General features: G+C 38.7%; 1 protein-coding gene across 2 annotated transcripts in view; it reads right to left on the bottom strand.

Annotated features, from left to right (window-relative positions):
- tbck (TBC1 domain containing kinase) overlaps window positions 1-23,085 on the bottom strand; it is a 45,656-nt gene that overhangs the window by 10,554 nt on the left and 12,017 nt on the right. For both annotated transcript variants that reach the window (XM_063475247.1, XM_063475248.1), the window contains exons 21-23: window positions 22,668-22,704; window positions 19,019-19,180; window positions 8,421-8,593 (exon numbers count right to left, since the gene is read on the bottom strand). In XM_063475247.1, the coding sequence (XP_063331317.1) occupies window positions 8,421-8,593; window positions 19,019-19,180; window positions 22,668-22,704 (372 nt within the window). The remainder of the gene's footprint in view (window positions 1-8,420; window positions 8,594-19,018; window positions 19,181-22,667; window positions 22,705-23,085) is intronic.

The following is a 23,085-nucleotide window of genomic DNA, read 5'->3' as shown; positions in this document are numbered from 1 at the left end:
TGCAGTAGTAACTCTATTATTAGATCCACAGCTTCAACAACGGCCACTGATTGAATATATATATTCATATTTTCCCCTGATAATTTAATTACCAAATACCCCCAAGCCAGGTACATTTTCCATGCCTGCCACAAAACACAGTCAATCTTAGTCAATACGATGCAAGGAAATGATATACAAACGGCCACACAATGGGACTCGATCAAAATCTCTAAGTGATAGTGACAACATGTCCCAACTAAGCAAAGTTCATCCTGTACCTGAATTTGAGGTTTTAGCTCTGCAGAGATGAGAACTGCAATGACTCACGGTGGTAGTGCTACGATCAAGTTTAAAAGTCGGCTTGGCCGGCAGCAAAATGATCGTAAAAGGATGAACAAGGTTGGAGTCAACTATGCTACTCTTGAGAGTAAACAATGACTGAACACACCTGCTCGGTAAACAACCTGTGCAGGCTGAGCTTACAGATATAATCATTTCAGCACTAATATCATACATCTTTGACTTTACTGGTTTATATCATTGTAAAGAAAATAGAGCAGTGCGGCGACCAAAGAAAATCCTGAATTATTCGAATTAAACTTTAAAAAAAAAGAGTGAAGAAAGTAAGATTAGTGTAATCTGTGTGAACCACTGTAAACAATATAATATTATATATATACACATACACACAATGATGCATATGAACTAATGACCCATAAATTACAGTCTTTATCATAGTGTATGAATCAGTGCGATATTCATAGTGTAGGCTGCAAAAAGTATCTGCATTTTGCTATTCACAAGAAGCGTCTGCTCATGTAAATCAGATCTCAGGACAAAAAACTGTTGATTTGCATAAAGCTGGAAATTTTTTAGACAGTCACCTCAAAGAGGTCAGGTATTTGTCAGTGTAGAGTTTAACAAATTCTCCTAATGGAAATGATTGAGTGCTGTGCCAGGCAGCCAATGCCCAGCTAAGGTGACCCAAAGGCACTGGCAGAATGCTAAATCAGAGGGAGAAAGGAAGAAAAATGAAAATGCGAGAAACAAAAACAACAAAAAGAACAAACAAAACCAGAGAGTAACTGCTAAAGGCTAAAATGAATCTTTGGAGCTGGTTAAAATCTCTGTTCATGAAGTTATTGAACTGGCATGTTGCCCATGACTTTAGAAAACTGGCACACTCTAAAAACAAACAACACTGCATGCCTAAGGTTTACCAAAGAGCACCTTGGCAGCTCACACACAGCAGTACTGAGAAAATATTTTGTAGATAAGGTTGAAAGTTGAAAACACAGCACCACATAAATGGTGTAAACGGGCCAATGTATACCAAAATGATAACATCATCCCAGAGGGAAGGGAGAAAGGACTTTGAGTTGTTTTTGCTACCTCTGGGTATGGAGGGGTTGCCAATAGATGGCAGGAGGGAATTAACTGTGCCTTTTGGAGATGTTGTGGAATGACCTCAAGTCAGCCATTCACACCAGAGAGTGTGGCTGAGCTGAGGCAGTTTGGCAAGGAAAAGTGGTCCAAAATTCCCCCTGAATGTTGGACATGTCTGATCTGCTTTTGCCTGTTTGAGGTTACTGCTGCCTGACCAGTTTTCAGTTGCAAATCGTGACCTATACTCCCCAAAAGCACTGTGAATGTTTGATAGGTATGCTTAATAAGGAGCTTAAGCAGACTGTGTTTGTCTATACTTCTAAGGTCAAAATCTGATGACACTGTATGAGCAGACCCTGCAGGAAATCAGGTGCAATGAAAATGATATCTGCATGACCAAAGTGCAGTAGACGCACTGTGTTCACACACACACACACACACACACACACACACACACACACACACACACACACACACACACACACACACACACACAAAGACAGTTTGCTTCTTTTCCAATGCAGACAGTAACTAGAAAGAAAAAAAAAACAGTAAAAGAAGAAGAAACAAAATACACTGCCTACGTTTTTGGATAATGAAAGACTTTTGTAGTATTCCCTCTGTACACCACCACAGAGGATTTTAAATCAAACAATCAAGATGTGATTTAAGTGGATACTTTTGAGGATTTTAACTGTTTATGAATTACAGTCAGAACTATAGTTGGACAAAGTAATATTATTTTAAGTATTACAATTTTTTATTATTTAGACAGAAATCCTTTTCAGGCTACAATCTCCATGTTTCTGTGTTTCCTCCCTTGAGATTCTCTGCTAGGTCTGTGGCTGCCTTCAGGTTTTCAGTAACTGAAAAGGATGCTCTGCTAGGCTGAGATCAGATGACTGACTTGGGCATTTCTTTGCTTTGAGAAAGTTTCTGTTGTAGTTTCCTCTGCAGTATTCTTTCGGTGTAGTATTTTTCCAAATCTGAGCAATACAGCTTCAGAATTTATCCTGATTTATACATTTATAAATACATTTATCCTAGGCAACTATCCCTTAATACTGCCTACTCCATGTCAGACAGATAATGTGGTACACCACATTTCTTCATTTGTTTTTCTCCTTCTTACTTTTCTTTTCCCATCATTCTGCGGATGCTGATCTTGGCTTCATCTGTTAAAAGATTTATTTCTTTTCAGGCTATTTTGTTCAGCAAAGTTTAATCTGACCTTCTTATTTTTGAGTGTAACCAGTGGTTTGCAACTTGATGTCAACCCTCTGTATATTCAATCAAATTTTATACAGCGCCAAATCACATACTGTAAGGTGGACCCTACAATAGTACATATAGAGAAAAACCCAACAATCATATGACCCCTATGAGCAAGCACTTTGGCGACAGTGGGAAGGAAAAACTCCCTTTTAACAGGAAGAAACCTCTGGCAGAACCAGGCTCAGGGAGGGGCAGCCATCTGATGTGACCGGTTCGGGGGAGAGAAGGAAGACAGGACAATATAGAGTGCAGATGTTAATGTTATGTTTAACTCCTCAACAGTTTTCTTAACTCAGATGTTGTGAAGTTGTTATTCTTAATCATGGAAATAATTCTGCCATCATGCACTATAGTGATTTTTTGTGGTCTTTCAGTGGTTTTGATGTCTCTCTCTAGTGTATTCATTCTTTTTAATAATGGCCCACATTTTTCATTTGATCACTCTTAGTTTTTGGTATCTCTCTGATAGGTTTATTTGAGGTTTTCAGCCTAATAATGGTTTTCTTTACTTTTATCAACATCTCTTTGGATCTCAGCTTATGAGTTCCAGTAAAAAGGAATCAAATGCAAGGTCAGCATCTGGAATCAACAATCTTTAATCTGCTTAATTTGTAATGAAATGCCAAGGGAAGATGCCTCACCTGCTATGACCATGAAACTGCTTGCCAGTCAACTTTCCAATAATATTTGAGCATCTACAAATGGGGTCTATGTACAAAAATGGCTGTAATCCCTAAACAGTTAATCCAGAACGTTTGTTAAACCCCTTAAATTCAAGCTGAAAGTCTTGCTGACAGCTGAAAATTCACTGCCCTGGTGTACAGAGGCAAGATTACAAAAGAGCAAAACTGTCTAAAAACATAATAAACAAAAAGTACAGAAAAAAAGTAGTGAAAGGACAGAGTCTGCTTTTAAGGAATGATTTTTAAAGATTACTCACTGGATTAAAATGCCCTTTAAGCATAGGCTTTATAATTCAGAGAAGATTGCAGACCTGTAGCTATGACAACCCAACAATGCCAAACTCTCCTGTGCACGTCACAATGAGCGCTGTGTATCGTAACAAGACATTTTCTGTTCTTCAAAGAGGGTTGGAGTTTACTTTAGAAAATGTGGTTTGGTCTTCTATAATCATCACCCCCCCCCCCCCCCCCCCCAAAAAAAAAAAAAAAATAGAAGCGACTGAATGAAACCTTAGGAAAGCCTGACAATACTGCTGTATATCCAGACATACAGACATACAATACAGTGGCAGAAATAGAAATTAATATGAAGCCTGTCTTTGGTTTGGGCTGATGAAAAACCACACTGTGAGTTAAATGTCACAGTGAGCAATGTGAGGCATCCAAGAATGGCTTAATGACACTTTGGCATTTCACTGGCCTGGCAGTGATGAGCCTAAACCTGAGCCACAGGAAAGCAGACACAAATCTTCAGCACTGGATTTTCATGCTCATCTATCCTCTAACACTTATGGTACAAGGCTGGAGAAAACAAACAAACAAGGAAACGCCAACGCCCACCCCACCCTCGCACCGCCGCTTAATATACTCACTTCAGAACAGCAGCGTTGTACATCTTGGAGAAAGCTTGATGACAAGGTCAGTGAATGCCTTGACTGAACATGATTATTACTGTGCTGGGATGCTCACATATCAACCGACAGTCTGTGGTGTTTGAGCATAATTTCTAAAAGAGAATCTCATTTCATCTGCAAAGTCTGCACTCAGACAAAGAAAAGACAGGCATAATTGAGGTCATGATCTGAGAAAAACGCTGACAACAAATACCCAACAGAGCAGACACACACATACACACACACTCTCTTCCACAGAAGATTTTAAAACGGAAACTTTCCAGCTCCTCACGTAATTCCTGTTTGAATTTTGGCGACACAGCAGTTGCCATCATTACTATTGCGCTATTTGTGCTGACACATCTAGATGTGCACTTTAACAACTGACCCGACCAGGCATGATGCATTATGACCACCTGCCTAACAACTACCAACTTAGTTTATGTGCTAATGCTGCTGTTGTGTTATTCAAGCAGCATTGAAGGTCAAAATTTAGACATAACATAATTTGTCAACAACTGATTGCAACATCCACATTTCTAATTGTTTCATAATCTAAACTTAAAAAAAAAAAGTCCTTAAAGTTGTTAAGTGCACAGCAAATTTTTCCCATGACAGAGGTTTGACTTTTGTGAAGTTCTGAGTCTGCAGTGACATTCACTGTATTAATGAAACTTATGATTAGTCCAATAATAATAATAATAATAATGATAATAATAATAATAGTACCAATAAAAATTTAATTTTCCTCAGCTTGTGAGAAGTTGAAAAGTATGTGTCAACAGTGGCCCAGTTAGAAAGTAACCTCAGGAAACTGTGTGAGAAGAGAAGCAGAGCTTGTTTTCCCCTATTCAGTCACTCAGACCAAGCTGACTGGACAGCAGCTGTCGAGTGAGATGGATGTCTGTTCACTATGAGGGCTGAGAAACTGCTGACAGAGCCTCCTGCTCTCTTACTAAAAAAAAAAAAAAAAAGAGGGCGACAGAGAAAATCATATTTGGAACTGCAGGTTACAACCAGGAAACAGCCGAACTGACTGCATGCATCATTTTTTATTACATTTTAAGAGTTTTACTTGGATTTGGAACATTAAAAGAGATTTGGGTTTGGTTTTCCCTCCATTCAGACTGTAAACTTGGTTTGGCATGTACTCAAAGTGTTAGCAGTCCCTTCATTTATGAGAGTGACATTTCAACACAATGCACTCACGCCTGAATGTTTTCAGAGCAAGAGGTGGGGTACGCGTAGATGCGGCCACAGATCAATGCCACCACCCATACAAATGAGCCTGGGCTGAATGAGAAAGATTAGAGCAATCACTTGGGCACACAGCAGATAGGACTGACAAGAGTGTTTGTGAGCTTTCTGGACATGATGCATTCAGGTGTGAAAGGCAAACAGGATTGCTCCACAAATACTAAACAAAGACAAAAGACCCACGTGAAACACAGGATCACATCAATGAACACTCGTCAAAGAAAAGCATCAACACTTTTTATGGTGAATTGTTTGAATACATGACTGGTATACGCTCACTGGCCACTTTGTTAGGAACACTGTTCTAGTACCAAGTTGGATTCTCTTTTGCCTTCAGAACATGATGGAGCCATCCTTGGATGTTGTTTACACCATATTCTGACCCTACCATCCTAATGTGGCAGCAGAAATTGGCAAAATGTTGCCTAATCCGCTGAGTCAATCTTTTAATTTATTATTTATTCAGTTTGGTGAACATGTGTGAATTGTAGCCTTAGCTTCCTGTTCTGACAGGAATTGCACTTGATGTGGTCTTCTGCTACTGTAACCCATCTGTTTCAAGGTTTGATGTGTTGTATTTTCAGAGATGCTCTTCTGGTTGTAACGAGTGCTTAGTTGCATTATCAGCTGGAAGTAGTCTGCCTATTTTCCTCTGGCCTCTAGCTGATAGTAGGCAAGGCATTTTTGCCCAGAGAACTGCTGCTAGCTGGATATTTTCTCTTTCTCAGAACAGCCTGTCAGACTTCAACAACTATGCCATGCTTAAAATCACTTAAGCCACTTTTCTTCCCCATTCTGATCTTCATTTTGAACTCCAGCAGGTTGACCTTGTCTACATGTCTAAATGCACATGTGATTGACTAATTAGAAACTTCTATTAACAAGCAATCAGACAACTGTAATAAAATATTAAAGTGTATATGTTTCATGTTAATTATCCATACCTGTGTTTTCCTATATCCAAGAAGAAAAATAACATATAACACATGCTCCTGGGTAAAGTGAAAGAGTTTAGTTTGAGCCTAATATTGTGTTGGTCTCTCTTTTGCTTCCCAAACAACCTTGTTTCATCGAGGAATGGACTACATTAGACCCCTGAAGGTGTGTGGTGGTATCTGGCACTAAGATGTTAGCAACAGAACTTTTAAGTTGTGTTGCGAGTTGGGACCTCCATGGATCAGAGTTGTTTGTCCAGCACATTTCTCAGATCCTTGATTGCGGTTTCACCACTGTTCCTTCCTTGGAACACTTTTGATAGATTCTGACCACTGCAAACTGGTAAGACCCCAAAACAGCCATAGTTTTGAAGATGCACCAGTAGTCTAGCCATCCCAGTTTGGCCCTTTTCCAGTTTGGTCAAATCCTTCCATTTGCCCTTTTTCCTGCTTCTAACACGTGAATTTTTGACAAAATCTTTACCTACTACCTAATATATTCCACTCACAAACAGGTGCCATAATGCAGAGATAATCAGTGTTGTTCACTTCACCCATCAATGGTCATGTTTTGCCCAATAAGTGAATACTGCAAGGCAGTTTGTAACAACATTTTAAAAGGAATCCTATAAATAAGGTGTTGTGAATTATGCATCAAAATGTATTCATAACTTTGGGAGAATCTGGATATCAAAGATTGGGTTGTCATGCACTCTTTCTGATCTTAAAATAATTCCAGAGGGGCTTCTGGTTGATATGAATAATCACACCAAAGGCAAGAGCTCCAACTTCATGTCCAAGGTGTAGAGGCAACAAAGAATGGACATGACTGAAAGTTCAGGCTCAGTGTCAAACTGCTTTACTGCTGTTTGAGTCACTGTAGCCAAAATGTTACTATTTGTCAGTGTTGGTAAGATAAGTTCATGTCGGGAACCAAGTTGCTTAAAATGATGTGCAAAATATAAAGAAAACCTGTATCCTATGACTGTCTCACAATAAAGCAAAATGAAAGAACAACAAAATAAAGAAAAAAACAACAGCTGAAAAGAGTAAAGAAATATACCAGTTATTTAATCTTAGTCTGGGAAATAGAAAGATTTAAACATTATTATAATGTCTTTTATATTTCACAGGATAACCTTTACTGTCACAGAGTGGACAGTAATGGCTAAAAAAGGATGGTTCTCTGGTCTGCAACTTAAACACAACATGGGCTACAAAGTATGCCAGTGTGTGGGTGAGGGTGGGGTGAACAATTTCCCCAACTCTTGTTAAAAGGTCAGCTGGAGTCATTTTGCTTCTCTATTATCACATCCTGATTAGTTAAGACAACTGATGTTGAGTAAGTGAGTCAGTTTAGTTTCTCATGCAGTGTGGAAGTAGCAAGAATCATAGAAACATAGAAAAGTTTTTCACAAGTAAAATCTAACTCACAGCCTAATTACACTGCAGATAAAAGTATGAGTCATACACTGATTTTGACCTATTACTACAAAAATAATATTACTCAATATATCACTGAAGCAGATTGTTAGTCTGTATTTTCTTATATAATTACATTTACATAATTTTTACCATGAGCCATTTTCTGTATTATTAGTATTTTATTACAAAATTAACTTACCAAGGCAGCAAATGAGCAGACACAGGGGATGTGATTAATTTAATTAATTAGTACATGCCCTTTGTTTTGCCTGTTCATGCTGTTGGCAGACTGATGTACTTTATCACACTGAGAACAGTATAAAAATAGGAGCATGAGATGTTTTTTGTATGCTAAAAATTTATCATTTTAGCCCATTGCTGGGTCGTTGCTGGGTTTGCATAATACAACTTTTGTGGATATAAATGAAATGTTACTATATCATGGCTGGATGATTCCTTAAGGTATTGTAGGTACATCAAGGCTAAAAACATTTAAGTTAGTCAATTGCTAGGCAGTTGCTAGGCAACTTTAAATTTAGACCTTTTTTTCCCTTGCAATTTATGTGTATGAGAGTAAAACTCACCAGGTCTGTTTTGGGCATGTCCTGGTAGTCGGACGAGTAGTATGTTGACGTTTTCACAAAGCCATTGTCGCCCGCAACCTTTGGAGGCTGAGCATGTTGTCGGTATGTTGCGCTCTTTGGGGTCCAGCAGAACAGGCTGATGGACTCACGGACACAGCGCTCAATGTCAATTTCTGCACACCACAAATAACAGGAGACAAACAATAATAAAAAAATGTTGTCCCAGTCAAAGAGTAATATACTTTTGAACAACAGAGTACTCTTCATATATTTTCTGATGGATTTTGTATAAGAAAAATCATATATTCTTTATGCTCACCCAGCTAGCCAAAAAATTGCTTATGTATACATGCAGCCTAATCATGATCAATGCATTTTTTTTGTACAGTACTTAGCTACTAAGCTGCTCTGTCAGGCTCTAGGACACACTCAACATGGTGTCACGATGCTAACATAAATAACACGTATCATAGTAAATTATTCATTATTTTACTCTAATGTTGTCCTGCCCTGTGGAAAAAGGTTCAGATCCATCAGGTGCAAAACCAATAAACTAAAGAACAGCTTCTACCTATGGCCTGTCAGAACCATTAATGCAAATTAAGAGTGTGAACAGACTTTATTCTGTTGCTGCTATTGACTCTGTTGCTGCCATTCCCTGTGAAATATTTTGGTCCTTCCTTTTTCTGTGCAATATTTTGGTTTCTGTGCAATATTCTAGCAGATGTGCAATTACCATCCCCATCCTTAATGGCCATAGCCCTTCCACCCTATTTATTATATTATATTATTGCCCTTGTACACACCCCCAGAATGTTTCTGTAACTCATACACTGTGTATATAGTGTACTTCTATTGTTGTACTTAAATTGTTTTTCTTCTTTGTATATTGTTTTCTGTACTTTCACACTTTTGTGGTCTTGGTACCTAGTTTCCCTGTGCAAGCAACTGCACAATGACAATAAAAAAGTTCTAAGTTCTATTTAGCTTATTATTATAGAATCAGTATATTTGGCACTATTGGAAATTCTGTGTAGTTCTGCAGGTCTTAAACTGGGTAATTGCCAAAAAAACATTTAGAATATAAAATAGCACTGCTAAATAAAATGCCAAAGCTTTACTATACTCAGCCTGAGAAAACATGAATGTTTGTAGCACTTGCCTTATTAATAGTAGTAATTTAAGCATTACATGTAAAACAAATCAAAGAACTGCTAATTTCTGCATTCTAAGTTAACACCAACATCTTATTTAAGCAAACTGTTTAACTCCTTTGTAAGAATATGAATGAATTATTTAAAAAAATAAGTGGTTCTTTCTCTCAACTCACATATAAAGCCTGAGAGATTATGTAAATGTAGTGTGGGAGGTTTAGTCAAAGAAGTGAGCAGTTTGACCTTGGCATTTTGCTGCCATTAATAGTCTTAAGTAGTCATCCAGCAGCGCCAGTGGCTCCTTCAGATAATAACTGCCCATCGTTTAGCAGCCGCCTCTCATCTGAGCTCTTGTCTAGCAAAATTTCTACTCTTCCTCCCGATGCCTCTGTACTATTATAAACCCTTTCTGCTTCTTGTGGTGAGAATAGAGAGGATTAGGGAACAGGGAGTCACTGGATTAGCCAAGGATTTGGGTAAATTAGGAATTCTTTCCCTTGCAATCTTTTACACTGACAGCCTCTCTTTTTCACCCCGCTTTTCCGTGGCTAATAAGCAAGACTGGCTAATGAGCACTCCTTGGTATGACCTGCACCTGGCCAAGGCTCAAGTGCAACTATATAGAAGATATATCTTTTCCCCTCATCTGTCCCGCCGCAGTGTCAAGGTTAGGGGGTTGTTAGCTCTCATGGGCTAGCACCTCAGAAACTCAGTTACAAGGTCCATTCTGGTGAAAAAAAAATGCTCGAGGTCTGAGATTCCTCACCGACAGGCTTGCAGGCAGTTCTGGGAAACGCATTTTCCCTCCCTAGAGCTATGAATGCTGCATGCAATCACTCCTGCTACTAAAAGAGGCAGAAATGAAGAAGAGGAGATTGATAGCCGCTTTAACAAGCCCTGGGCTCAGCTGGGGCATTTTCACACAGCCAATTTTGTTAAGAAGCCAATTTTTCTTTTTTGTCAGATAAAATTACATTTACGTAATTATGTATAGGTGTTGATTGTGGGCTGTGACTTGTTGCCACAAATGGAAGAGTAGCATGATTAGTTAAGAGCAACTCAAAGGCCTTTTGGAATTGGACGATAGCTAATGTAAGATGGAACTTACAAGCATGAAGATGAGAGACCAGTCATTTCAAATAAGTATAGAGCATTTGTTTCAACCCATTATGTTGTAACGAACACACTATGAAATTTTTAAAAAATTATCCTTCAGTGACCTGTACATAATAAAATCAAATAGTGAGGCTTGTGACAAACCCTTTGTCACTTTTTGAGTAGTGCACTTTTTTAACTGTAATCCATGATGACACTGCAGTTATTCTAGCTACTGTGGGTCATCTGTGGGAAGCTGCAACTTACTGAGGATAACTTCTAGCAAAATACTAGTGCATGATGCTGCTTTTTTACAATTGAAGAATATCAAAACTATTGGCAGATGAAGTGAATAAGATTCAATGCAAAGTTCTGCTGTGAAGTCTCAGGATTCATGTGGATGTTTCTTCAACACGTTAACATTGTAGTTCAAGCACACTGCTTTAATCACAACACACTTCCCCATGGCAGTGGTCTCCTAAAAAAAGAACAGCATTCTCCAACACTCCTCGTGAATGAAGGTAAAAAAAAACAGCCCAAGGTGTTGACCTGGTTTCTACAATCTCCAGATCCAGATACCATGAAGCATCAAGGTGACATTCACATGGATGACAGGACCCAAGGTTTCCCAGCAAAACATTCCCCAACGCATCACACTGCTTCTGATGCGTTGCCTTCTTGCCATGATGAATCCCAGTGCATCCCAGGTAGTCCCCAAGTAAGCAATGCACACACATCCAGCCGTCCAACTTGATGTCTTCGCTCCCCACGTTCACCAATGATTCTTAGCCACCTATGACCCTGTTGCTAGTTCACCACTGTTCCTTTCTCGGATCACTTTTGATAGATGCTGACCCAGTCAACTAGCCATCACAATTAGGCCCTTGCAAAACTCACTCAAATCCTTATACTTGCCCATTTTTCCTGTTTCTAACACATCAAAAGGTTCACTTGCTCGTTAATATCAGAAACCAATATCTCAGTATATAATTTAAACTGAGATATTGGTTGACTGTATCTGTGAATCCTGCATCAAAACTTATAATGTTTGCAGAATACAGTGGGGCGATCGTGGCTCAAGAGTTGGCAGTTCGTCTTGTAATCGGAAGGTTGCCGGTTCGAGCCCCGTTGTGTCCTTGGGCCCTCTGACCACTGGTGGTCAGAGGGTCCGGTGGTGCCAGTGTCTGGCAGCCTCGCCTCTGTCAGTGCGCCCCAGGGCAGCTGTGGCTACAGTGTAGCTTGCCATCACCAGTGTGTGAATGGGTGGATGACTGAATGTAGTGTAAAGCGCTTTGGGGTCCATAGGGACTAAGTAAAAGCGCTATACAAATACAGGCCATTTACCATTTACAGAAATCAAAGATTGGGTTGTCATGAACTATTTTTGTTCTTAAAATGTAACATGATTCCAGAGGGCCTCATGCTCATATAAATAATCACACCAAAGGCAAGCCTCCAGAGGCTTTCTGTTTATGCCTGATGGGTCAGAGCTCTTCTGGTAGTGCAATGACATCTACACAATAGTGAAGTAGTGTAGTTTATTATTGTGATTACTTAATGTACACTTATAGTAGTTGCTTAGGTCCATGATTTACACTGTGAGTATATAGCTTTAAGTTGTTCAGGTATCATTATTGGAAAGTTTGCATAATTATTTCTTTACCCAGTCAATATATGTCACTACTTACCCACCATCTCGCACTAAGAAATCAATCCTAGCTGATCTGAAGTGTTCAGTATTACTGGTATTATTCAGTATTAGATTTAGAAGAGTTATAGAAATGCCTATCTTGTAAAGACAGCTTGGGACTGACAATAATATCCTGCAAACAAGCGAGCTCACTCCAAGTTGTGTCACAAGAATGAGAAGGATTCTTCAAATGGTTTGATTGCACTGTTGCTTCTTGTGAATCAATCTGTCTGAGATATTTGGCTGAAAACAGAAGAAATACTTTTGAGAAGTAAAGCCTTGATTTCTTTTCTTAGACTTTTAGAAGTCTAGAAAATTAGAAAATCAAATCTAAACAAGGTATAAAAATGTTTAGTTTTGAATGAATCAATTGCAATTGTGGCTACAAAGTCAGGCTACACTTGACACACAGAAATATTGAGACAAAAGAAAAGCAGTGAAAGACAGTGGCTCAGATATTGCTGATTGGTCACTTCATTAGGTACATTCAACTGTTTATTAACGCAACTATCAAATTAGCCAATTACATGGCACCAACTCAATTTCATCATGTAGACATGGTCGAGCTGACCTGCAGAAGTTCATAGTGAGCATCAGAATAGGGAACAAAGGTGGTTTAAGTCACTTCAAATGTAGCATTGTTGTTGTTCCTAGACGTGCTGGTCTGAGTATTTCAGAAACTGCTGGTCTGCTGCATTTTCCCACACAATCATCTCTAGTGTTTACAGAGCATAGTCCAAAAAATAAAAAAATATCCAGTGAGCAGCAGTTCTCTGGCTTTATGGTACCAGAGGCCAGATGAGAATGAGCAGACAACTTCCAGCTGGGAAGGCAAAAATAACTCAAATAACCACTTGTTACCTGCCACCTGAGTGGTGTTGATGATCATGTTCATCCCTTAATGACCACAGTCTAACCAACTTCTGATGGTTGCTCCCAGGAGGATACTATGCCATGTCACAAAGCCCAAATCATCTCAAACTGGTTTCTTGATCATGACAATGAGTTCACTGTACTCAAATGACCTCCACTGTCACCAGATTCTGTCCAATAGAGCACCTTTGGGATGTGGTGGAACGGGCAGTTCACATTATGGATGTGCAGCTGATAAATCTGCAGCAACGGTGTGATCCTTTCACGTCAATATGCACCAAAATCTACAAGGAATGTTTACAACACCTTGTTGAATCTATGTCATGAAGATTTAGGGCAGTTTTGAATTTTAAAAATGGAGTCCAACTACCAAAGTGTACCGGTAAATATAGCCAAAGCATGTTCACATAAGCTACAATGCAGCATATTCTTTAATGTTGTTTTTGTTTATGTTTTAAATATACTATAATCTATGTTTTCTGAGAAGTCACAGCCTTCAAAATTATCCAGCTAGTTAATCATATAAGTGGGACAATTTTTTAATTTTTATTTTAAATCTGACTTATTTTTACAGCATGAAGTTTTTACACAAACCGACTAGCTGCCCACAGCCTGTCAGTCTGTGGGCTGCTAATTGCATACTGGTACCAGTTGGAACAAAATTATATAACAGCATTATTTATTTTATTTTTGGTTCTAAAATTAAATAAGTAGTGTTGGTAACTCACATAGAAACTTATCCATGCTGAAAGTACGTCTAGGAAACTTAACTTTCAGCAGGATTCCTCATCCATAAATACAGATGTACATCCATTAAGATACTTTACTTACTATCCAGTACCACCTTTTCATTTTTTTATACTATTTTAAATAGCTCCACATCAGGCGATTGGACTCATCCTAAAATGTAAATGAAAATGTAATTTGTAACATGGCAAATTTGTCCTAGAGACATTGTTTTTTCCATCCTCTACATATCCTTCTACTAACGTTCAAGGTGTCTGTCTGTGCTGTGTTTCCATAAGCAGTTTCAGTAAGTCATGGTTGTTTTTCTTAGAGCTAAACATCTATAAGTAGAGCTCATCAGTTCTGTGCCCATCTCGGCTCATTGAAGCAAATGCTAATGTTCCGTGAAGGCAAATGCCTCTACATCATCAGTAGACACACGGTTCCCCCTTCAGCTGGGGAGCCTCTCTGGTCCATTGTGAATCAATGATGTCTCCAAACAGGACAGAGTTTTATAGATTACCCGAGGATACGAGACTAATCAAATGGGAATCACAGAATCCGATTAATTGCAAACAAATGGGAAGCTGAGATGAATGTCTCGCTCCGAGTCTAAATGTTGCACAGCAGGTCACCTACTTCACATGTTATGTTATACTCTGATATATACCGACTCAGTTAAATCATTCACAACACTTAAAAGTAAACTATTCAGGGTCCTTTATCCCTTTGTCTTTTTTTAATCTGGAGAGTCAAACAGGCGTTTTGTGGAGATAAGTCTGTATTTGCATGTATGAAGATGGCTTACAATACACACCACATGATTTAACTGACATAATGAATACTTGGAAACATGACAGATTTTTCTTTGAATCTAGACCTCCCTTCTTTGTTGGAAAATTTGCAACTACAGACTTCCTGGTGTCATGCATAATAGGCTTGTCACTGAGAATTAATGTCTCTACTCCTATTTACTACCAAGAAAGAGGAAAAGAGAGGAGTGTGTCTGAACCATTTAAGGGCTACTGTCTTGCAATATTATCTTGACTGTTAATTTTTATTCTGGTAGCTGCGTATTTGAACAGAAAGGCAGAAGACGTTTTTTTTTAAATTTCACAACTAAATGTCAAGTCTGCTTATAGATCTCTCCAATGTTCATCCAACTCACTGAATCTCAGAATAAGTCATATGTGTAATGTAAGCTCTCTGGATTCACAGTCATAGTCACGACCACTAAGTATAGGCTTCCATCATGCACAAGCTAAAATTAACAAAATGAACAGAAATCAGTGAAGTGGAGATTACACGAATGCTGCAAAGTAGCTTTCAGTAAACTGCATGATGGTTCAGCCTGAAGTTATTTAAATTAATCTAATATCTAAGAGAGTTTAAACATACGCAGTAAAATATGTAATATTCGATATTTTTGCATCCAAACGATTCTGTAATTTATCCTTCCGTGTGTGCTGCAGAAGCTGGACAGACTATTTGTCTTCTTTTATAATATCCAGCCAGCAGCATGGTATATATTTTCTGCCTCCATACATGCAGCTCCTGTAGTTACAAAAATGTGACGCATGTGGACTCTGCTCTGAAACAAATGAATGTGAGCTTCAGTTGTATGAGGACATCAATTCTGCACGCCTGATGGCAGAATGGAGCAGGTGCAGTACACAAATCACAGGATGTCTACCATAACTCACTATGTGTGCGTGTGTGTGCGTGTGTGTGCGTGTGTGTGCGTGCACGTGTGTGTGCGTGTGCACTTTCATGAACATGAATGTGGTGAGGGAAAGCACACACTGACCTTCAAAACCATATTTTTTTCATCAATTGCTGAGAAGCACTATTAAAAAGTTTAAGAACTTCAAACATGACACTAAGCCTTTGTTTCTGTTCATGTTCTCTGCATTTCCCTGTATGTTATTTACTATATTTTACACGTTCATAAAATGTATGATTTAAATGCTCACATCTATAAATCACTTGTTATTGTATTTCTGAAGTAAAAACTAAAACCTCCTTTGATGTTGTGATGATTTATCATAACAATTATTTAGCTGCAGTTTTCATTCTTACAAAACAGGAAGCTCAATGTGTCCTGCACTGTGTCATCACTTGCTGTCAGAGCTGATAGCAGTCGAATTTTCAACCTGCTAACACACTCTAAACCAGGGAATAGACCTTCATATTCGGCACTATTCTGAATCACATTTATGAATCATAGTGCATATTCTGCACTATGATTCATAAATGTTAAGAATTCAGTTTTTGTTGCTCAAGAGACTAAATTTTGAATTTATTGTAGCTTCCTCTGAAATAATACTGCAGTCTTTGTACAAATACTTAAGTTTGCAGCAGCCTAAAATGCTGGACTTGCTTTGAATTAAATGCTAACATGCTAAGGTGTTTTGGTACACTACTGTGGCTTTTTAGGCCTGACACTTCTGCTTTTAAAGACACACTGTACACAGGTCAGCAGACCAGATGCTTTTACTTGTTCCAAAGATGCACAGCAAATTAAGAGGTGAAAGAGTTTTTGCAGCTGTGAAACGACTTGCTTTTGCACATCAGGCAAGCTCCTTCACTTCTGTCTTTAAATCTCGCTTACAAACACACTTCTATTTCTTGCCTTTCGACCCATTGTGAGATGTTGACTGTGACTTTATTTCACTTTTTATGTACGCTTTTATTGTTAACGTCTACAGTTCTTATATGTCCCCGTATCTTTTTACTGTCTGGTCTGTATTTGTCTTTTATGTTGTGTTTTGGGTTTTGTTTTTTTTTAGTCAGTCCTGCTGTTGTTTACTTTGAGTGCTTTTTAAATAAGGTGGTGTGGTATGGTAAAATATAAAGATGTGATTGCTGGCTTTTGCACTGGACTGCACTAACATTTGATAACCTCCCCCTAAAAGCACAGACAAGTTTAATGGGGATTTTTCACAAATGAGAGGTTTGAAGCTTTAAAGCAGTGAAATTTTAACCTGATAGTGGGGTTAGTAGAGATGAAGCACCAAAGTTAGAAGGATTCATCATGTTGAAATATCACAGTCTTGACCATTACGGTGGACTGACAGACCCACAATGGGATCTCAAAAGCCACACTACTGTGGGGCTAAAGAAAGAACAATAAATCCATTGAAGATAGACCCATGCTGTCTTAGCGGTGATAAATATTGTGCTGAAGTGTGCAGAACTTAGGAGTCTGTCTTTGTAAGGTATATAAAACTATTGTGAGTAGGGACCAGATTGTGGCTCGAAGCTTAAGTAAACAAGTCCTGTTTGAGGTCATGCAGCAGCCTAGATTTCAGTCCTAATATAGTTTAGAGTGAGTGCCAGATACTACACTGTAACTACCTAGGTATACACAGGCTGTGCTAATGGGGCTGGCAGTGATATACAGAAACAAGCTGGCAGGAGAAACAACTCCAAGGAAATCTTGCCAGAGAAGCTGCCTGCAGCTCTAGGCCAACATATTTTACCTTTATAAGGAGAACTGGATCTCCTTTTGCCTTCTGCCTCAATCACATGAATCTCCTGGACTCGGGCAGTAAAACAATGACGTATTGCCACCACTAAAGTTTGTAGAAGATGGGGCTCAGTTTACAGTCAGCTCCAGTGTCCCTTTTGGACAAATTGTTCCTGTCTCTATTGGTTTTTTTTTTTTAAATCCCAAAGTCATTTTGCCTTTCAGCAAGAAAAAAAGGGGCTAAGCACCATTTGGAAATATAGTTTTAAAGGAAATTGTTTGAGCTATCCCCCAGGTGAAACTTATATTCTGAAGACATGCATTAAGAATGCCGCTTGCCGACTTTATGTCACCGATACTTTGCTAAATAATCGCTTTGTGAAAGTGAAAAGGAGCAGTAAAGTGGATGCATAATCAGAGACACTGTTAGGACTCGTCACTGTACGGCAACATGCAGTCAACGGAAACAGCAAAATCCCGAATGCACTCTGTCACTGTCTGCCCATAACACATTTATAACTCTGACCTGGAGTGAGTCTGTGAAAAGAATTTAATGAATACATTTAACCAACACAGTTAATAAGTATGCGTATCCATTAAGCCTGTATGAACAGAACAAACCCGCTGAATTCCTCCCTGATTTGTCGGCCCTCCTCCTGTTTTGTACAAGAAAGGAGTCGGAATTGCTTCTTTTGTCTGTAAAACACTGAAATCTGCAGGGATTAACAACGATACTGCAAAGTTAAAAGACTAAGTATTTGCCATCCCAACTTTTCAATATTTCCTCCTCCTACGTCTCATTCTTGCTGCTGCACTGACAATGGTGCTTAGGTGGTGTAATGAGGTATTAACAAATTTGAAATGTCTGTCCACGTGCAGGTGTACGCGATGCTTCCTATAGTGGTTCACATTCATTTCATTCTTCTTTTGCCTTTTGCATTTCAGTAAATATGTCTGTATTTTTGCATTTTCAAAGAAGGAAGGGGCCTCAGGCAACTTGCTACTCTCACATCGCTATGCCGTCCGCTGACTTTATTTGTTTGTATCTACCTGGAATTTTGTAATTGCTCATTTAATGATATCATACAAGAGATGCTAAGACGGAAAGAGTTTAAACTCTGAATGAAGACGATGTAAATGATGAAGAAGCAAACAGGTTGCGAGCAGACTAATTCCAGGGCGCAGCGATTGACTGTTCAGTAGATGCAGAGCAGAGCGTGGCAGCGCCGGGAGCACATCAAGCAGCGAGTATGTCTGTATAAGAGTGCAGAGCTGTCTGCTTTGAGGATATCATTAACTCAGACACATGAGCGCACATAAGTACTCTGAGAAACGGAACACTGCCTCCTAGAAATGCACGCTGCTTTAAGATGGAAACCCTTCGAGTGAGATTTTAAAAAAGGCAGAAAAAAAGTATTTTTGTTTGACTTTTCTTTGCTTACATGAGAGATTTTAAAGCTTTTAGGAAACTCTCATATATACTGTTTGGCTGTAGGTAATTAAGTAACACTTGTATGGAACAGAATTGTAAAGAGGGAATAGGGAAAGTCTGTGTAAATACACAGATGTACATACCAGATGACATTCTTACCTGGCAGGTCAGAGAAGAGCAGGATGCATTCATTGAAGCCATTAGCCAATAGGCGGTCCCTGAGTTGCTGCAATATAGCTACGCCAATACAGAATGGGAATGAGGAGTTACCCAGGAGCAACGTGTCCCACAGGTGGAAGATCTTGTGCAGTGGAAAAACATCTGTATTGTGGGTATATAAAAAAAAAAAACACAACAAAGACAAGATTTTACAAAGTAAGTGAATATGAGAGTGCCTGAAAAGAAACATGCCTCCAGAGATGCTCAATGGGATCCTGCAAATGGGAGAATACCATGCAGCATGCACACAGTGAGAAATAGATAATCAGTTTGTGTATAATGAGGATAATTTGCATGTGCACAGTGCGTTTACTTAACATGGCTTTATGGGTTTAAAACGGGGAGCTCACTAAACAAAACTGTGCACTGTCAATGTTGCCTGGAGGGATATTTGATGTGGGGGAGGCAGCTGGGAAAATGTTTCGAGGTGGGTGTTGTTGTGGAAAAATGACAGGAAGAACATCAGGGGGCTGAGGAGCTTTAGAGCAAGAAACCTGCACAGGTTATTCCAAGCCAAATAAAACCACATCCTGATAATACGTCTCAGAGCAGTTATTATTTCAGTCACATTACTCTCAGTGTTTTAAAATTTAAGGTTTTCCTTCTGTATAGATTAATTCATGCGAACCAGCATTGTCCACCTGTTTATATCATCCCGGGGGTTTGTTAAGTTGGATACTAGGCAAGCTGATGTGCGTGCATGTGTGTGTGTGTGGGCAAAATGTGACTGTGGTGAGTGCTGTGAAAATGCCTCGGAGGATCTGCACCGCATTAGCAGTCAGCCAAGTTGGCCGGTGCATGTGAGTGACAGTCAGTGTGTCTGTGTGTGAATGGAAGATGACCCTCCAACCTTGTCTCATATTGGATCGGGGACATTAGCAGTCAGAAGGGCACACCTCGTGAATACTGGACTCACACACAGCCTCAGGGGGAGGATAAGGGTTAAAAGGGTCACAACTCACACTCCCCACACCAGAACTGGTCTCTGTGTGTGTGGGTTTAACTGAAGATGCATCACCGAGTAAGGTGAAGGGTTCAAAAACATCAGTGGATAGTGCACATGCAGACTAATCTGGCTTCAATTAGTGTAAATTACAAGTTGTGTAATGTCTGTAACAGTCTGCACACTACCACAGCTCTAGTGTAACGATCAAAATTTATATCGACAAGGTAGCAAGTTATTAAAACAGTTGCTGTAAATGATAGGGCTGCCTAGAGGGAAACAGGTTAATTGCATATCATTTAATTTTGGGCCCCTGTTAATATGATCTTTTTTCTGCGCTATACCTGCACTCAGTGAAAGGATCAAAGTGTAATGCTGCCATCCGCTGACAAACTTCATGCTGGGAGCATGCCAAATCCCCATCCCGCACAAAAATGTTTGAAAAAATGTCCCTTTAATAATAATGATGATAATAATATATATGTTTGATGCTACACGGGTAAAGGAAGCATACATATCACAACTTTTTGAATTCACTAAAACACAAAGATATCTGCCAACCTGCATCACTGTGAAGACTGCAACCTGCTAATTTTACACTAAAAAGGATTTTTATGAACATTTTCTTTTCCTTTTAATCTAATGCTTAATATTGCTGATCTAAATATCTACATCTAGATCATCCCAAAAGGCTAATAAGACTCCAATCATTTGGCAGTAGTTCACTGATTGATAAGTTATGCATTTCTTTTGAAGAACATCAAAAAGTGAGTTTTCACCTTCTCTGTACTTGCTGAAGTTTGCTGAAGTTTTACAAAGCCCCCTTTATCATGAGGCCAACTTCAAAAACATCCAGATCAGCACTATCAAAAATTTTAAGACTATAATAACTTTCCAACCCTCTTGAAGTACAAGTTTATAAGGCCACATCTGCAGTAATATGACTTTCATATTAAATTTAAACGATCTCGGTCCAAATTAGCACTTGAGGACCCTTTTCTGAAATAATGCCTATACATACTAATGCATACAGTATCACACATCTTTGGGCATGTGTGAGTTGGTCTGAACAGGAAGTGGACGATTAGTTGCTTTGTTTTTCAGGGAAGCGCGTGTAGTGACTGACAAGGGTTTGACCTTAAAGAAAGTGACTTAATCTTGTGTTTGTGTGTAAAGAAGGGCCAGATGTGTTAAAAGCATTAGCAAACTATTAGCAAATAACTTTTCTTAGGTGGTGTCCTTTGCATATTTATCCATGCTTACAGAGTATGCACAGTAAGTACACACCCTTGTCATAGTGAACAGATGAGACAGTAGATGCCCCCAAGCTCCTCAGGCATTGTTTCTGATGTTTTTGATTCTTTAGGGAGGTTATATTATTATTTTTTTTTTTTTTACTCTACCACCTGCATCCTCAGTGCCCTTAAAACTGGAAGAAACTCAGAGGTAAGATGGATTATACAAAATCCAAATCCAGGGCACCAAAACAACATAGAGATACCATTAATAAATATAGAGGAGTTTTTAAAAAAGGCATCACGCTCTCCTCAAGGTTCTCCTGAGGGAGGCAAGCTTGCCGATAACTGTTAATGCATTTTTATCATTTTTCAAATCCATATTCATTAAAGACTTTTTATTTTTATCATCCTGGAGTCGAGCGCCTGGGATTGATTTTGTTTGCCACATCCTACCCGTGTTCTACCACATACTGTATTCTTTCCTCTGTTTCATATCACCTCTAAAATATTTTCAAGGCCTTCATGTACAAATGTATTATTGATCGCTTTAAATTCATGCACTCTAATCAATAGTTTTCCAAACAGTCGTCACTCTAACTGGCTATTTTATCTTTATTTCATGAAATACATCAAGCAAAGCTGGATGTTTATTTAGCAAGTTTGTATTCTTTACACAGACAGGCAGAATTGCAGTTGTAACTTCAGATCGTTATTATGGATTTTATACATTCTGGACAATTACTTTATTATTTATTCCAACATTCTATTTCATTATTAAATGACTTTACTTTGTGCAGGCTGAAAAAATGTACTCAAGTAAATCAGGTCCTTTCTCTGGCAGATTTTATAGATTCACTGCAAACCCAGCTCAGCAAAACAACTGCACCTGAACTGTGAGCTGTCATATTTCATGTTATAAATTACTAAGTAATAACTGAGCTCCCCTCATGTGAGATGAAATTGAAAGTTCTGAATAAAGCCAGCAGCGGTTGATAGTTTTCATCAGAATATGTGTTTTTTGTTCTTTTCTCGCATTGAATACAACACGCCTTTGAGCAGCTGTTTTATCTTGTTGATCACAAGTTGGATTTTTTACTATTTATCTGGATAAATACAAAATTTTTTAAAAAAGAAGCTGTGTCGGTCAACATCTCAGCTGATGCCGGACTGGGCGACTCTGTCCTTTCCCTTCAGGACTGGAATTAATTAGCAGCTATAGTAAAGGTCACCATGACCAAAATAAATTAAAAAAAACCTACAGAACTCGAAATTTGAGCCAATGACCTTTTCAGTCCTTTTTATTTGCACTCAGACTAAAACCTGACTTGAAATATCCTGTGGAAGTTTTTGATTACACTCAGTGCCACATCAAGCCAGGGCATTGTGGGTGAAAAAAAAGAGTACTTACGTGTAAACATTGTTAGGAACCAGGGAATAGCATAAAGCTGTGCGGAAAAAGAAAAGAGAAAAAAAGATGATGACATAAGACTACATAAAACTACAAGCACAACTTATACATTGGGAAAAATAATGATATGATCCCCTCCTGAATTTCTAAGTTTGCTCACACACACAAGGTGATAAACAATCTTTAAGTTTTCATGGAGAGAAACAGACTGCCAACTAAAAATCCAGAAATAACACATCACAGCATGAATTTTGGCTGCCACAGGCTGTATGCCCACATCGCACACAGATTACAATCAGTTGATCGAATATTCAATTACAGATACTCTTCAATTACAGTTATGTATATGTTGTTATATGTAAATACACTGGTCCAAAGAATCAATTTCATCCATTCCAACATCTCCACCACCGTGGGT

Source organism: Pelmatolapia mariae, linkage group LG6, assembly GCF_036321145.2.
Source record: "Pelmatolapia mariae isolate MD_Pm_ZW linkage group LG6, Pm_UMD_F_2, whole genome shotgun sequence".
NCBI lineage: Eukaryota > Metazoa > Chordata > Actinopteri > Cichliformes > Cichlidae > Pelmatolapia > Pelmatolapia mariae.
Note: the sequence above shows the minus strand (reverse complement) of the source record. Positions and strands in the feature narration are given on the sequence as shown.